Source organism: Bombus vancouverensis, chromosome 5 (genome assembly GCF_051014615.1).
Source record: "Bombus vancouverensis nearcticus chromosome 5, iyBomVanc1_principal, whole genome shotgun sequence".
Taxonomy (NCBI): domain Eukaryota; kingdom Metazoa; phylum Arthropoda; class Insecta; order Hymenoptera; family Apidae; genus Bombus; species Bombus vancouverensis.
Window position 1 is genome coordinate 936129 of NC_134915.1, and position 18265 is coordinate 954393.

The following is an 18265-nucleotide window of genomic DNA, read 5'->3' on the forward strand; positions in this document are numbered from 1 at the left end:
ACAAAGTAATAAGCAATCGGTACTACTATAAATGATAGAAAGAAAACAAAATGATAAAGGAACAGATAAATCTGATAAAAATCTTCTATTATTATGTGTAATATTACATTTCATATATGTTATTATTATCTGTATGATTTTAGTTGGAATCTATCGATGTGGTACTGTCCGATGAGGAGTTGCTTATCTTAATAACGGATTGTAATAAAGTTGAAGCTATGAGAAGGTGATGGAAATAGTTCGAATTGTATATAATTCTCTGCAGACCTTAATGCATGTCAGGTTTTCTTTATCATTATACTGGTATACATCGCGTGCTATATCTCATAATTGGGATACTTGCGGATTTCAATAAATAATGTCAAACAATATTTGGCCGTTGCGATGCCTTGTCGATGTTTTGTAAACAATTAATTTCTCTTTCTTAGGCAACTTACAGTTAGTTTGATTATCGCGCGATTTTATCATTCTTACATCATTAAATAGATTCTTGTAGCGTAGAGTTCAATACGTTCTTGTCTATTACGCTAGTGTGTAATCAAACAGGGCAGATCCCTAACTTTAAGCTTAGATACAATAGGTTCTTGTATATGCTAAATTACGACCAAACAGGGCAAATGCCTAATTTTATAAGTTCTTGTGTATGCTAATTTTAATTGAACTTAGCACTTGGCCGCATGATCCGATCACGAAAGTTAAGCAACACTGGGCACGGATAATACCTTAGATGGGTGGGTGGTGACTGCTTGGGAACTCCGTGTGGTGTTGGCATTTAGGCGCTGGCAGCTTAGTGCCTTGGGGCCGCCAAGCAGTCTGGTAGGGGAACCAGAAATTCAAGAGATAAAGTACTGCTAATAATAAGGTGGGTTCGCATACGCAACGATATTAGCAAGTAGTTCGGCACTAAAAGTGTGTTAAGGGTTAATTCTTTAATTTTAAACTAACGCTCAAGAAGACTACCCGCTCAGAAACAGTAATAGGATAGGATAGGCTAGACATCCCGCGTACCACAGCCACCGAAACAATAACCAAATAGTAACGGAATAGGCGCCTCTGAGATACTACACCAGACGACAACCCGTCCAGAGGGACTAAAATCTCAATATAAAATTCCTCCAAAATAAGCGCTCGAGTCAGTCTGTTAAAACATTTTGAATCAGTCTCTTGTAACTCTTTAAATCATCCTGTTGTAACACTTTAAACCGTCACTCTGTGACATTAATAAATGACGTGATAATAAATTTTATTATCATGTACGAAGTTCAATTTTTTCACCTTATTTTGAAACGTTTGAACTGCGACGCGAAGAGATCACCGGCGATTTGTCAGTTTCGTGATTTTTTATGTCTCCTACATAACACCGACGTTAATGTGTTAATTTAGGCAGAAACTTAGAGTTAAGAGAAGCAACAGCTAATGTAACAGGCAGCTATATAGAAAAAACGGGTAACGGCTCGCCTGCTCAGAAATTCTGCAACACACGCTATTCATTATATGTTTCTTGTCATGCATAATAATAGATATATCATATACAAATATGTTATTGAATTTAGTAAAAGTATGCCAAGTTTGCTGTACAGGTCTCACTGTGTTTAGTGTATCTTTTATTGCTATGCAGTTCCCAATCACAATTCACATTAATAAAATGTAAAGTATTTAAACGAACATTTATTGCATATCGCGTTTTTAAATACACGTATTACATATTTATTTTCACTGAAATAAAATTTTGTCATACTGTTTTATAAAGAAACGTTACAACGTTCCGAAATAGATTCATTGAATAATTGCTTGAAAAGTCATTTTTAAAGAAAAAGGGTTTCAAAATCTCCTTAAAAATATCTTTATTAATTCCTCTACTCGTACTAAGCGAGTTGTCATGAAATTTATTGCTAAATTCAATGTACAACAATTGATGTTGTATTATTTTACTCATGATTTTACACTTGTTAACAAAGACTTGAAAAATCTATTACATTTCTTGAAATGTATATGCACAAATATAAATATATGTACTTGTAAAATAATTCTGATAAAATATTTACAAGAGACGTCACTTGGATGCATCCCTAGAAAAAGTTTTCAGAAATTTGCATGTGCTTCAATTAGCTTTGATGAGCTTGTCATTAATATTATTCTTCTTTTTGACTTTCATTCCACGTTTGCTAGACAGGTAAGCCTGTTTGAAGAATCTAGCGAAGAGAATGAAATAGCTCAAGTATATCAACAGACCAATTTTCGCGTTATGGGGCTTAATGTGGCATTCGACTTGACCGCTTTTTACATAGCTGTAAGCCGTAATAGTTACAAAGCAACCCCAAATCATTTGTACTGTCTGTAACGTAGTGATCAGCATGGCGATCCATTTTGGTGGATTAAAGCGCGTTGCTTTCAAAGCATAATAAGAATACATCCAGGAGTGAACGAAAAAATTTACTATAGAGTTCCATCTGGCGTATGCTGTAGTCTCTACAAAACATAGCCATGCGTAAAGAAGAACTGTTACATGGTGGTACCAATGTAGAAACATCAACGGCTGTTTACGTAGTACAATAAAAACTGTGTCGCCGAACTCCACGATCTTTGATAGGATGAACAACAGTGACCAAAATGCAGCAACGGGATCTTGCGTAAGGAAGCTAGAAAGAACATAATTATGGTTTTATTATGATTTAACATTTTAGGAATATCGTTTTATTTTGTAAATTGATTTCATATACCGCTTTGATGAGAGATGGATGCCGCCCGCAATATTCGATAATAAAGAAACGTGATAATCGTGTCATATGTATGAATGAATCGTCAACCATTAATTTTGTATCCAACGAGCGCGATCGCAGTACCACTGCAAACTCAATATCGTTAAGTTCTAATATTTTTGTATATAGAGTAGGTCCAGGCTCGAAAAATTAAACGATAAAGGCACTATAATTGTAAAATACAGCCAACTTATTTCAAATATAAAACAACGTAGGATTACTTCAATGACTGTTTTAATACGTTAATATACCATATGAACCAGCCAAACGGAATCACCTAAATATCTGCCTTATTTACTGCCGTACGAAAGAATTTTCCAGAATAAAGGGTATATTATGGTTGTTGTTGTTGTTGCTGTTGCTGTTGTTGTTGTTGCTATCTTTCAACTTTTACCAAGTGGAAAGTTATTCAAAATGATGACCTTAAGAACGTATTTCGAGGTGATCGAGGTCGTTGGATAGTACGCTTTCGTAAATAATTGTAACAATACATACTTAGTTAATGATTAGTTTTCAAGTTATTATTCTACGGAAAATATTTTGAAAGCTAAAATAAGGTACGAATGTTAAATTACCTAGGTACACAGATACTATGGTAGAACCCATGATAGCTTAATACGTGATACACTTCCGACCACATTCTAAGAAATCCAAAAATGGAAAATACCGCAAGTGATATATTCCACAAGGCAAGGGCACCTCTCAGTTCGAATTTCGGCCTATTTGACATGTAATGCTTTCCAGCAAAAATTAGGATGACATAAATGGCAGAATAGTAGAAGCAGTACGGATAATGGTTCGTAATTGTCGTAAGGGCATCCGAGTAAACAAAGTTTTTCTCAAAATTGAAGGCATACGAGTAATTAGGTACAGTTAGCGGCACGTGATTCAATTTGTGTATCATTTTGGAATATCTTTTTCTACTCGCTGGTCGTTAAAAAATTAAAGAAAAGGTGCAACTTTCACCTCTGCTGCCAATCTACTGAAAAGCAAAAAACCCGATTATTGAAATTATTTTTTTAAATGCAGGAAATATAATATTTACAAATAATATAAAATATTAACAGAACAAATTAATAATGTTTAATGAATACTTAACACAAAATATTATTACAGATCCAAAAGATTTAGAATGATAGTTCAGAGTAACTTTTGCAGATTAGTCGTTTCTATCGAAATTAAGGAACAAATAAAAATACCAGGTAACAAATGAATTGATCATATCAAACGAATTAATGTAACGTTTGTAAAAAAATACTTTAGATTATTTCAATAATAAATTGCTTTTCAAACAATCTTACACGATTTTAAAATACTATATGAAATTTTATAACGAAACGTTCAAATCTGCTGTGTGTAGGATTGTCATTTATAAAATGACACTGTTCTAGAGTAGAGAGCATTAAAATCCCTGAATTTTCCCGTTTGAAATCTGGTTACTTTTCATTATTTTTTAGATTAGATACGATATTCCGTACGCGGTAGAAACTTCTGTAAATTATATTGTAGATCGTAATCATAATCGCGAAATAAATAGAAAATATAAAAGTAGTTCGTACAAAGTAGGAACATTATTTGTATGTAATGAATGGTGCAGTGGAAAAGAAAAATTTTTTAGGGAACATTACTAGCGCGTATGAATTTTTTTACTTTTATTTCTTTGGCAAGTCTGTTTAAGGTGAAACTGTAGAAAAGCTAACTTACCCTTCTATTTCAATGGTTTTTGCCTTTATATAGCGAAATTCAACGTTTTGAACAACATTTTCCTATACATGTAAAGGCTGAACTCGCTTAGTTTCCGCGATATTCACGAAAAGCTGCCTGTACCATTACAGCCTTCTTTCTCATTACAGAATTCTATCTATAGTTGTGTTTCGACGGTTGGACGAGTTTAAAGGTGCCATGCGCAACGTGTATTGGCCTAGTTTTCTTCAATCTAGCCGCCGCACGACGGCTAGCAATACTTTTGTAAAATAAGGACAATTATTCTTTTCGTAAAATAATATCAATTATTCGTTCACCGTACTATTCATATAATTAACTTCTTATCATTCGAGCATCGCCGGCCGGATTCAAAGGGCTAACCTAAACGATATTCAATTTTAATAATTGAACTATAACAAACATTTCTTACAGTTTCGCATATACTGTTGCGACGGAGTTTTACCCAAAAAAACAAAAGATAAGGGTTAGGTCTCGTTTAGCAATAAAAGCTGTTAGCAGCCAATACGAACTCATACGCTGTTACGAGCGCGCAACTATAAGCAGAATAATTCACTGTAGTGTTATCGACAGCTTTTTTGCGATTATCTCGAAAACTATGGTCGAACGACAGTTGCATATACAGGGAGAAGTTGTTCAAAATTATGCCCTCGGAAATATATTCAAAACTCACCGAAATGAAAGGGAACGTGACGGTTCTACAGTTTTACTAAACAAACATTTACGAATAATTAAATTCAATATTAAATATATATATATATACTTGTATACTAAATTACTGATAAATATACTAATAAATAGAATTGTTTATGAATAAATAACGTATACCTACTTATAAAGTATTATGAAAAGTATTAAAAATTCATTTGATTACTTGCGTAACGAATGACTGAAATTTTCAGTACATTGCATGCTATATAATCGTAAATCGAAATTGCTAGAAACCATCATTCAGACGTCTTCGGTACCGAACGGTTGGTAAGTTATCATTGACAACCTTAGCTGAGTGTAATCTATTAACCCATAACGTAATTTCAAATTAATTTCGATTTGTGTAAATTTATGATACAAAAATATCCGTATATATATATTTTAACTTGTTAACCGCGGAGTTTAGTTTCAAAAATCCGTTATGGGATGCGCAGATAAAATCAAGCAATGATGAGTATCCACGTCGATCGCAGAGTAAATGCTCCTATTATAAATTTTACGATAAAAGTAAAGCAAAACGTGGAAGGATTACATTTTTATTCGATAAAATATTAGCAATTCATTGTTGAGAAAAGGTATCGTTATTAAAAACTTAAAAATTGATAAAAAATATTAAAGTAAATTGCACAAAACAATTCGGGAATAGCCGGTGCATTGGGGAAAATAATTAACTCAATTTATAAAAAGCAATACATTATACGGGGCATAACCGATATATCACAGAGAATAATCAAATAAACTTTTTTCTTTTCTCTTTTTAATAAAATACATGATAGCTTTACTGGAAGTATAAAGGAAACATACCACAGACAAACATCTGAATTTATTTGCCTAAATATGCATAATTTAGTCATAAAATTTCACGTCATATATCAAATAAACTTATCAAGACTGTTTCGTTACATATCTACTCTGTTAAAATAAATCGTAGGTCAGATTTTCAATTTCAGATTAGATTTTTCTTGTTGAAAAATAGAATACTTGAACGTTAATACTTACAGTTCTGTGTAATATTACTTGGAACTAATAAGACAAGACAAAAAGGAAGTCACTTATCGTTCTTCTTCTTACATGCTCAGTTAACCGATCATTACTGTCACTTAAGGAGAAAAGCTTCAAGTATATATTGGCTATCCCACTCTCAACATCAGTCTATTTCTTCTAGGATGTTTTTATGAACATATTACATAAAACATCCTTATTTTCTAAAATCTTTGTTTACACTGTAATGAGACATTGCTATTGTGATTATAATAGTAAACTTTACATGTATAATGTATATAAAAGTTAAATATAGCCTCGTTACGTATTGTGGCTTATTAATATAGTGGACAATTAACTGTTGCAATACAATACTCTGGTGACCATGGCGTGAACCTCAAGGATGAATCTGTGTTGAATCATCAGATGGATTACTTTCATTCTCATTTTACACTAATGTTTTACTAGCGACCAGTGTTTTTGGCCAGTGTGAACGAAAGGAGAGTCCGTACGACGTACAGACGTAGCCCTGATGGGTTAATAAAGGAATTTAAAATGGATTACAATATTTAATTATTTTAGCAGGTTTAATTAAATTAATTTCAATTTTGGTTTTATCTCCTCTTAGAATAGTGTTAGAATATTGAAGCCTTGATTTTAAAAATATAATTCAACGACTTTTATACTCGGGGCTCCGTTGTGTATATGCCCGTTATAAATGTCCAAGCAACAAACTTTGGAAAGTTTAAACAGAAATTTAAAAATATACAAAAAAATAAATTACGCATCTTTTAAATGGTAAAGTGATTTGCGAACTGCTCGTAATAATGCGGTGATAAGGAGTCTGATCCTTTCGCGAATGAGGGATCTCACAAACGCGTATCGATATTAGGGCAAGTTATACGCGGCAAGCTTTTCGTATATCCATGCCTTACACGTCTTATTCAATTTTGCACATAAAATTATTTGCAAATATAAATCAAAGTTCTTGCTGCATTTCCGTATTCAACTGTTCATTATCCACATGTATAAGAACATAGCAGAATGTAATGTTTATTTAATACGTTTAAATATGCGGTGAATAATTATCTACGTTGTACCTTGCATCATAGTTTCGCACAAACAAACAATCTCGACATAAATGGCTATCACGTTAAGTAAACCAATGTTAAATAAATCTAAAGTAAGCTATACAGTAGGCTAAAAGTACCAAACTTTAAAAATGCAAAACTTTTAATGACTCGCGGTATGATAACTACACTAAACATGACAATTACGTATCAATTAATAATAAATTATGAAACATTTCGTGATAATGTTTTTTCTTATGTGAAATTATCAAATCGGCCTGAGCGGAAATTTCAGCGTGAGAAATCGATGGCTTTGGTTTGAGCGGATATAGATTAAGTACCGTATTTAAAACTAAAAAATAGAATTAAATAGAAATAAAATACCATTTGAAAGAATTCAAAGATTTTGTTGATAATAGATAGAATAAAATAGATCATTAATTTTAATTGCTACGAATTAATGCTATAATAGTTTTAATTAATGCATTATAAATTATTATAAATTAATAGAGTATTTGTGAAAAAGCTGCAGGATAAAAACATATTATCAGATGAAAGTGTAATCAAGCATTCGTTCGGAGTTCGGCGAAGTAATAAGCGAATGATTTCTTACACATATTTAGATTATATATAATTAGATTTAAATTTAAATAACGAATGCTCGTTTGCAGTTTCATTTTATCAAAGTTTACTAAAATGCGGCGAACAGCGAGCATTCGCTTAGACTTAGTTGGTCTAAACTGTTGGCCACACTGTTATTATGAACAATTTTAACTAGAAATTTCATTTGAAAGATCTAGCTCATGTATCTTCAGTCGTAGCAAATCGGACGAAAAAATTAAATCGATCTAATTCTTTGCATGTATGAACGACGTTGGATGACCAATATCTGTGTAGTATAATTTCCATTTATTTGAATCTTCGTTTCATTCGTTCGTTCGTTCGTACTTTGTACTAAAAGAGCAAATTTTCTTGAATTTGCATACTGTTTTTTGTAGTCTGTTTTAGGTTTTTTCAGGCTATGGATTTGCAGAGGAACATAGCAGCTAGATTAGTGGATATTTGCGCCTACATAAAATGTAACAATAGTCGACTTCGAGGAAATCATCTTTATTGCTTTCCGAAAGAAAACAATCCGCTTCGTAAAGAATGGATTTCAAGAGTTGGTAAGTACAGGGTGTTGATACTGTACGTTATGTATGTTTGGCATTTGTTAATTTTCTATATCAATGTTACTCTTTCTATCTATATTACTTTCTGTTGCTACCTATATTTTATATTTCTTATTACTCTTTATCAGGCAATCCAGCTCTACAATATTATGCTAGCTCTACCATAAGAAGAATGGGTATCTGTGCTGAACATTTCTCACCTGAAATGTTTAAACCAAACCGTACACAAAATATCAGTAGAAGGAAAATGTTGAAAATGGATGCTGTACCTCAACCACCAAAAGATATATTAGAAAATAAAGAAGAAAAAGAAGAGGATGTACATGAAAGACAGCTGGTGAGAGAAGAAGGGGAAAAAGGAAATGAAGAAGGAGGAAAAGGGGACGAACAACAACGCGACTACCAACAACGACAACAGCAACAACAAAATGCAAGAGAAGAAGAGGTAGCAAAAGAAGAAGAAGAAGAAAAAGAATTACATGTTAATAAACCATTGCTGAATTATACAAGAGTGCCATTTACATTTTGTGACAATGAGGATACAATGCAATGGGTAATGATTGAACCAGAAATGACAAATTACAAAGTACAAATTGAAAATTCTCAAAATAAAACATTTTGTGAAATGAAATTGGAAAATGAATGTGTTCAGCTCATGAAAGAGAATAGAGATTTAAAAGCACAATTAAAATATCTGAAACAAAAAGTCAAACGAATCAAAACCTCCAGAGATCATTTTTATAACAAGTTGCGCAAAGTAGAGACTGTGGATGAATTTTTAGATAGACATGGGTGTAAAAGCAACGTCGTAAGGACTTTCATTAAGTTGCAACTGAAAGGTGAAAATTTGTCATATACAACCGAAGAACAAGATTTAGCAAAAATGATATTTTACAATTCTGCATCAGTTTATAATAAACTAAGGATAAGCGGATGTCATTTACCAGCTGAGAGCACAATACGGAGGTGGGTCTGAATCTATAATTCAAAGAAAAAAAATGGAGAAGAGATGGAAGCAACCATTAGCATATTTCTGAGTTTTACCAGAAACAGAAGAAATGAAAAGTGATGAAGTAATTGCATTACTAAAAATATGCTTAACACAATTAAAAGAAGGGTTCATTTTTCATTTATGAAAGTACAATGTATTATGCGACTTTCAATTTTCTTTATCTAATTAAACACTTACTTGTGCAATTAAGAAATCATGAAAATATTAGGAGTATGTTGGGAATGAATTATTGTAATTGTTGGATTAGTTGTTTAAGTTTTTCATTTATTGTATCGTTTTTCGTTATATGAACACCAAATTTTTGCAAATACATCTTTCGAAATATGTCACTGTTGTGCTATTTTACAAAGAACAGGAATTTAAACATTATAACTTAATAATGTATTTATTTACATATATTTAATCGGATGTGCTTAAATAATAGAAATTAAAACTGTATTAGAAAGCATTTTTTGACAATATATTTGTTACAAATTTATACATGAACTAATCAATTTATGTATAATCCGACAAAATTTTTATGTAACACTTTTCATGAAAAATATCTGAAGTATGCCCATGCACGAATCAATGTAATGAAATTTAATTTTCAAATATTTCAAATACTCTAATTAATTTTATTTTCAACTACATAATTACAATAAAGTGACAAAAGGGAATAAGAAAGTCACCTTTTAGTTTTAAATCTGTACACTTTTTTTATACATATAATGCGGTTATATATTAGTAATATAAATAAAGGTATATGTATAAATAGAATCCTTTTTTATTATAATTAAGTATTCTATCGCTCTGTTTTTTATGCACATGTTTGTCACATACCATATATATAAACAGCATATGCATATAAAATAAATTCACTTAAAGATAGTTGTAGGAAGGAAAACATTAAAAGAACAGAAAATTATTGTAAACTATTGAATACACAATTAGTATTGCATTCATTAATTTTATGTAACAATTTCTGTAACGTAATTTGTTTTGTAATTCTATTAACATTATAATATAGAAAAAATGTAAAGTATCTTAATATTTATGCTTATGTCTATATTTGCGTGAAGATGGAGAAGGGGGACTATTAGCTCTATGTTTCGAAGTACGTGGTGGAGGTGGTGGTGATAATGATGGTGATCTAGCCCTTCTTTTTCTGTCATTTCGTTCACTATTGGGTGATCTACGAGATATTCTGGATGAAAAAGAAGGAGAAGGTGTTCGTCGAATACGTGGCGGAGATGGTGTCATTGGTACTCTCTTTTTATATGGTGATCGCGATCTACGTTTACCACGTGGCGATCTACTGCGTGATCTGAAATTTAATGAATAAATATTTTGTAATAATATTATAATCTAGGTTTGAAGCCCATTTTATAATTGAAACTGTTAATTGCTTTCACACTTTTAAATATAGGATATTCCACGTATTGGCTGTTCTATTTTGACGAGTTCTTTTCATCAAAATTGGTGTTATTTTAGATTGTTTTAAATAACGATATATCTTCCAATTTATATTTATATCATTATATATTAATCATGATAAAATAATTTGATTTGTATTTAAATCATAGTCCATAAATTTTCCTAAAACTGTAATATATAACATATATGTAAAGTATTTAGCTGCAGAATTCATTAGAATGCATTAGAATTCATTGAAGAAAAAGCAAAAATGTATTTCAGAAAGTGTGATGCAGTTTGGGCACTCACTTTAATCACTGTCTACTTTCTGAAAATGTCTGTAATTGTTTGGTATAGTTTATTTGTGCATGCTTTACGAATAGTCGTTATTTATTAGTGAATAATTTGCAAATTTTTCTTATTAACATGTAATATAAAGTATGATACTGTTAAAAAAAAAAAACACAAAATATCATCAACTCTTTTGTAACAAGAGGATATTATTAGTGTCTTTTTAATACCCATATATTCTTTATGTAATGTCAATGAACTGTTGTTTGAACTATCTTTCTGTTATATATTTTTTTCATATTGAATCGGAATCTCTGCGATAGATTATTTTTTAAGAATATTTACCTATATCTATTACTTTTAGCTGATGGACTTGTCGAATTCCGTCTTCGATCTCTATAATGGCTCGGAGATTCTGGAGTCGTGCTTCGCTTTTTTTCTCTTCGTCGTTCATCGTCACGTTCTTCGCTTTTTACATCTTTCATTTCCCTTTCACTCTATAATAAAAGATTTAGTCATTGTATAATAAAAACTCTATGATAAAAATATCTTATAAAATCTATTCTACTAGATTATACTAGAACTTAAAATAATGTTATAAGCAGAAAATTTTACCTTCCTTATCAGTTTTTTTCTATAATGTTCTACCTGTCCTTGAATCGTCATACCAGATTTTAGTGTCCTTCTGCCACTTTCCAATTCATCTTGATATTGCATTGTTTTAACTTCAATTTCGCGCAATCGGCTCCTTCTTTCTTCATTGTAATCTCTACCACTATCAAATTAAAGATTATTGTAATTAATAATTTTATTAAAACATCAGATTATTACTTGAAACATGCAAAGATGATGTGTGTATATATAGTATTTCTTTAATCTAATTGCTGTGTAATATTTACATTATTTGAAAAAATAAGAAACAGTCGAACATTTATGTATTACCTGGAATCCATACTAGTATCTTGAGAATTTGAATCATCATTTTGACCTAATTCTTCCCATTTACTAGTTGTCATAGCTTGTGCTTCAACCTAATATAACAAAATAACTTATTCTATAAAATGAGAAACATAAAATAGTACTATAAAAGAAATCGTGATCTATTTTCCTTAAAAATAGCTAATCACAGGACATTTCCCCGCCATTTTTTTTTTACAATTTTTTACTGTTGTTACAATTAGATCACAATTTCCTCTTGCAAAATAATTGTCTCAACCTGATCAGGGTCAACAGTTTCCCAACGAGATGGTACAAAACCCGCAGGAATTGATGGTTTTTTATCGTCTTCTTTACTTTGTACATTTAAAGAGTCATCTTCATCCATAGGAACGCCATCTATATCCTCATCCACTGAAAACATATGATGATATGTACTATATGAAACTAACTATATGAAAGCGAATAATAATAAAAATACACAGTGCAAAAAAAAAGCGATATTTATAGAGAAAGTTAATGTAATAAAAATATTACTTGAGGCTTGCTTTAGTTTTGTGCTATAGATATACCGACAATTGCGTAGGCGTGGATCAATGAATCAGCTGATGGTCCTTTCTCTGTATTTTGCTCACACTTCATGCACCCAAGCTTTGAGGCTTCTCACTTTGTTCCCTCAGAACGCAAAGTGTAAGTAAAATAGAGAGAAAGGTTTTGTTAGCTGATCCATTGGCCTACAGTAGCTAATATAGCTGTATTTCTAGCGTAAAATTAAATTGTTTATGATTTAAAAAATTAGTGTCATTACACTCTTGTACACGAATTTTCGTCATTGTCTTAATGTCCAGAATCATACTTTATAAATATCGTTCACATGTTTTAACACTGTACAATTCAAATATTCTTACTAGGTACACCATCAATGTCATCATAATTAGATGTTGTTTGTGGTGTTAAACCATGTTTCATAGCACCCTTAAGAAGAGCAGCACCGTCTAATGGTACTCCATCCAAATCTTCTGCACCATCTCCATCTACATCTGATAAAGGTGCTCCATCAATATCTTCATCATTTTCTGGCTCTGGTTCATCTATCTATAAAAATAAAATTACCTTTTACTTTTACCTTTCGCGCTTACTTCCCATTATTTCGTTAATACGAAGGATTTACGATATACAGCGTTAAATTTACCAAAACAAGGCCGAGGAAGGTGTTTTGTAATTTAACAAGAAAGTCTCGTGGATAAACTGCCCAATCTTCCCATGCTCTAAACATTCTCATTACACGAACTTTAAATCCTTCTGCTTTTAATCTGCTATCAAATTGTTTATAAGCTTGATGAACTTCGTTAAATATATCCAAAAGTCGAGTTTCAAACCTGCATTAAAAATACATTTACTGATGTCAATTCATATCAACAATTACATTAACTACTATATAACAGACACAAATACACTTAATGAATCACTAATTTGTATATTTTAAAATTATAATTTAAACATTTTATAACTAAAATAAAACAACTTACGCCTTTCGATAAATGGTAGCATTATTTACTTTTACCCCGCAATTATGTAATATATCAGATATGAGATATAATCTCGCAATTTTCTTATTAACAGGAGTTTGTAATATTGACAATGATTCCGAAATACAATCACAGATTTCTTCTGCTGCTTCAGCATGCTCTATACAAAATACCATTGCCTCTGCAACTTTTATCCTTTCAGGCGATATATTGCGTAATAAATCTTCCAATCGATCTCGTTGGCTATAAATATAAATATAACAAAATGTTGAAAAAGGATTTTAATAATCATAAATAAAATTAGTAAAGAGCTGCAATATTTGTAACACCTGTTTGACAAACTGCCTCTTCTAGGTTCTTGTCTTTCTTCCATTTCAATCAATTCATCAGGCATTCCTTGTGTCCATGGATTAATAGGAGGAGGTCTCCACACACTTCCACCTTTAAACATCCTGAAGTCTTCAGTGCGCCATTCCTTTTGTCCATCTCCTTGTAATATGGAATATAATTTCCATCGATAATAAATATGTGCTGGAGAATAATTTTCAAATAAAAATCTAAAATTAAAATATCATTAATATATATATATAATGTAACAAAATATTAACTTTTCATAGTTACTTGACATTATACAAACCTAAACATTGGATTATTTAATTCTCGATTCATGATCATTGCTTCAAACATAGGACCTTCCCGAATTACAAATTCTACCATTCTATGTATTAACATAACTAAATTTCTATAACATAAAAACTTACTTCTTTAATATTTATAAGCAAAGTACTGTGGTATATCTATTTTTAATTAGCAGAAATAACAACATACCTTTCTGTAGGAATAACCACTTTGACAACTGCATTTTGTAAAACCTATGATAATTCCCATTACAGTGCAATGGTTATAGTTAATTGAACATTCCAGACCAAATTGATCCATCCCAAACATAATTATCGTCAATTCGTTATAATGGAATTTGTAACAAATAAATTATAGCAAATATAAAAACTATTTATATAAAAAATATTATGTATAATAAATAACATATTTTTATATTTTAAATAGATATGTTAAATTTATAGATATTAATAGAAATTACAGAAGAATTACAGAATTAAATTTGTCTTTAAAATTTTCTTTACCATTAAAACATAAGATATATATAAACAATAAGGAGTAAAGAAATTCTCATGATTTCTATCCTGTCACAATGAAAATATTTTTAATAGATCAATAAATTGTTCTTGATAAAAATGAATCTGAACAGAACTACTTTGCATCAAATAGTAATATACTTATTTGTTACATTATTTTTATACAGTAAATTTTGAAGTTCGTCTTCCTCAAAGACCAAATCTTGAATGAAAAAATGTCATATTACATTTTCTCTTATTCTTTTTCGTAAGGAATTACGTCATTCTGTATATTATAAGCACGTAAGAATTATTTCAATTTTTCTTATTATATTACTTGGCACTGTTATTATTAGGATATTTTAAACATAAACATTAATTTCTAATAAAACATTGATATATAAAATTATAACAAATGTTTTTGCAAAAAATAAAAATTTTTACTAGTGGACAAGAATTACCTTTTCAAAATTTTCTTTTTCCTGAGGGTCTGCTGTTTGAAGATTACGATTGCGAGGTGGTATCTACGATCAAATTTATAAAATTACACAGGTTTATATTGATTTCTTTTATAAATAATTATAAATCATTAATACATTATTGATCAATCATGTAAGTTACAACTCCATATTTTTGGTCAACGACCTTAATATATCTTAATTTTGTTTATATCATATACCTTATGTCTATCACGGCGGTGTGGTTGAGCACTAAATGGAAGACCAGACGGAGGTGGTGGTTGGGTAATTTCCATTAAAGCTGGTGGAATATAAATGGGATAAGGTGGAATCGGTACACTTTTTCCCCAGCCTAATTTCATTTCATACTGCATTATGTCACGACCTAATTAACATTATATTGTAATGAAATATCTGTATAATCGTATCATAATAATATATATATATATATATATTCACTCATATCCAATGTATTCAATCATTAAAAAGAAATGGAAAAATATTCACTCCGACAAACATTCATAAATATTAAACATTAATTTAACTGATGAACAACCATTTTTTGTAAATTTAAAATAATATAACTATCTTTTCACCATTAAGATTTTTTAATGCTCTTTCTCCATCTTTACGACTCATAAATGCAACAAAACCACAATTTCTTTGTCTGGCCTTTTCCTCGTCGCTACGTGGCCACATAATTTTAATACTAGCCAATGGTCCGTATTTGCCAAATATTTCCATCAATTGCTGTTCCGTGATCTACATTAAACATAAGAATAAAACATATATATATGAGAATAAGCTGCTATTAATAATTTTTACATAGAATATTTTATACAGAATTATAATTCTAAATATTAATTTTCATTTCGTTGTAATATATAATAGTATACAGAAATAAATTACATAATAGTGTACAATTTTTACAAAACTTTACAAGAAAAATTGTAAAGCTTGTTAAACACTATTCTAATAAATGAAATGTGATATAGATATATTATGTAAATATATCTATGATGTAGATCTATTCCAAATACAAAATTAATATTTAAACTTGATTTATACCTTTGGATTTAAATTCCCCAAATATAGATTTGTTGTGTTAGGATCGCCATTGTCAAATGATCCATCTATGAAAAACAGCATTTTTATATTTTTAATATAATTTTAATACTAAAAAACAGACATTTAAAATTAAGTAGAGGAAATTCTAGAAATGGGTACTGTTTACCCTCATAAATCAGGGCTAGGAGATGTGGATCATCAATAAGGTTATGTAGATTATTTTTTCGTGAATCAGGATATGAAGATGTGCAACCTAATATATTTTAATAAATTTAAATTGTTAATATAGGGATAATAAATAATTATTTACACTAAAATATGTTAGCTTAAAAAATAACAATTATGTTTTTTAAGACAGTTTTTATGAGTGATTATAATTATGTAAGATTGTGATTAAGCGTATCTTTATCACTAAATTACCTTCAACACATTTTAATGCTGCTAACATTGGATCCTCTGACTGGGTAGAAATAACGTTTTTCACTACACCTTTATATTTATGTCTCTCCTCTCGTTCTTCTTGTATCATTTTTAATTCTTCTTTAAATAATTCAAGGTTGCTTTTCTTCTTCTCGCCTTCCTTTTTCTTTTTGCCCAATCTATCTAATTTTCTTTCATTCGATCCTAATAATCTTGCATATTCTTGCGCTTGCTCGGCTGATGATCTGCTATCTACAAGCTCCGATATTTTTGATTGTGGTTTATAAAGTTTTCCCTTTTCGCGTGTATCTTCCTCTATTGAATAAATATATATATTTTCACATAAAATTGTAAGTTACAACAATCATAATCAACAATATAATATGTAATAAGTAATAAATCAAATAGTTTAGAACATAAATTATTTATATGGCTTTTCTTTAGCAAATATATTTTCAACAAGTATATTTCATTACATTATTTTCAAAACAAAAATTGCTAATATATTTCATAAATCTCAAACTATGATTATCTTAAATATATATCTCCCATTTCACAGAATAGGATTAACTTACGTCGTTTGCCTGCATCATAAGTCCCTGCTTTTACCCAAACTTTGCTAGTTGTTTTATTAGGTGTTTCTTGAAACGTTGCTACAAATTCTTCAAATGCCTATATATACAAATAAATGTTTATATGTTTACTTTCTTTACAATTATAATTTTTTAATTTTGTATTGCTTACTTGAGCTGCAGCTTGCTCTTGTTCTTTTTTACGTTGTTCTTCTAATTCTTTCTTACTCAATGGTCTTTTACCCATTGTGCCAATAGAAAATGCTTTAAGCTTTTGTTCTGCTATTTGCTATATATTTAAAATAATCATTAATGGGTGCAATTATGATATAAAAATACTAAAATTAAATTGAAATATGAAATAAATTTATTTAATTTTACCTTCATAATAGCTTTATCTGCCATTTGTAAATAATTTAACCTAAAAAAATTTTCAGTTTGTAACATCAAACGATAGTGATTTACAAGGATATATTAGTATATAGTACTTACTTTTAAACAAAGGAAAATTTTGAATAAATTTTATGAAAAATGATAATTAAAATTTGTGAACATATGTAAGAAGTTTTACATCGTCCATAAGTATTAAAAATTGTTATTAACATAGGAAATATCTATACCTTATAATTGTATTTGAAAGACGCGTTTAAAAATTTTTATAATTAAACATTATCATGTAGAGTTTATTTTAATATTTTTAAAAACATTTGTATTTCAATACATTTTGCATTAAAGAATTGAGTAATCATAAATTGAACACGTATCGTATCTTCGTTCAGTTTGATAATTGTATATACAATATACAATATACAATGAATAGTCATATATAAGCTAGGTAGAAGATGTGCGTCAATCAAACATTATGTTTTACTTTTAGTACTGTCTGATTAAATAACGTACTGTAGGCTGTATATATAGATAAGTTATGTATTTGTGTTAACAGATAAAAAGTGTTCAGTCTTAAAACTGTTACTGTAATAAATTTGAGTAACGATAAATATGGCATTATACCATATGCATGCATGTATGTATGCGT

General features: G+C 30.0%; 3 protein-coding genes across 7 annotated transcripts; 1 reads left to right on the forward strand and 2 right to left on the reverse strand.

The window, feature by feature from the left end:
- Positions 1-1827: 1827 nt before the first annotated feature.
- LOC117156449 (very long chain fatty acid elongase 6-like) lies at positions 1828-6376 on the reverse strand. 3 transcript variants are annotated; one of them, XM_076618849.1, is made up of 4 exons: positions 6192-6376; positions 5356-5494; positions 3335-3741; positions 1828-2639 (listed from the first exon to the last, which is right to left on the reverse strand). In XM_076618849.1, the coding sequence occupies exons 3-4, from the start codon at positions 3661-3663 to the stop codon at positions 2102-2104; spliced, it is 867 nt and encodes a 288-aa protein (XP_076474964.1). In that variant the 5' UTR covers positions 3664-3741; positions 5356-5494; positions 6192-6376; the 3' UTR covers positions 1828-2101. The 3 variants fall into 3 exon arrangements, with proteins under 3 accessions (XP_076474964.1, XP_076474963.1, XP_033189381.2); XM_076618848.1 differs by lacking the exon at positions 5356-5494 and having other exon boundaries at positions 3335-3738; positions 6192-6375; XM_033333490.2 differs by lacking the exon at positions 5356-5494 and having other exon boundaries at positions 6192-6372.
- A 400-nt stretch (positions 6377-6776) lies between these two features.
- On the forward strand, positions 6777-9905 carry LOC117156445 (uncharacterized). 2 transcript variants are annotated; one of them, XM_076618845.1, is made up of 3 exons: positions 6777-8134; positions 8242-8409; positions 8544-9905. In XM_076618845.1, the coding sequence occupies exons 1-3, from the start codon at positions 8104-8106 to the stop codon at positions 9389-9391; spliced, it is 1047 nt and encodes a 348-aa protein (XP_076474960.1). In that variant the 5' UTR covers positions 6777-8103; the 3' UTR covers positions 9392-9905. The 2 variants fall into 2 exon arrangements, with proteins under 2 accessions (XP_076474960.1, XP_033189370.2); XM_033333479.2 differs by having other exon boundaries at positions 6777-8105.
- A 426-nt stretch (positions 9906-10331) lies between these two features.
- LOC117156427 (U2 snRNP-associated SURP motif-containing protein) lies at positions 10332-18010 on the reverse strand. 2 transcript variants are annotated; one of them, XM_033333423.2, is made up of 20 exons: positions 17722-18010; positions 17611-17650; positions 17402-17518; positions 17233-17329; positions 16658-16972; positions 16238-16302; positions 15766-15931; positions 15391-15554; positions 15173-15235; positions 14407-14450; positions 14216-14320; positions 13908-14135; positions 13579-13821; positions 13242-13428; positions 12958-13144; positions 12330-12463; positions 12056-12144; positions 11729-11888; positions 11459-11610; positions 10332-10733 (listed from the first exon to the last, which is right to left on the reverse strand). In XM_033333423.2, the coding sequence occupies exons 2-20, from the start codon at positions 17632-17634 to the stop codon at positions 10454-10456; spliced, it is 2820 nt and encodes a 939-aa protein (XP_033189314.1). In that variant the 5' UTR covers positions 17635-17650; positions 17722-18010; the 3' UTR covers positions 10332-10453. The 2 variants fall into 2 exon arrangements, with proteins under 2 accessions (XP_033189314.1, XP_033189315.1); XM_033333424.2 differs by having other exon boundaries at positions 17850-18008.
- Positions 18011-18265: the final 255 nt, after the last annotated feature.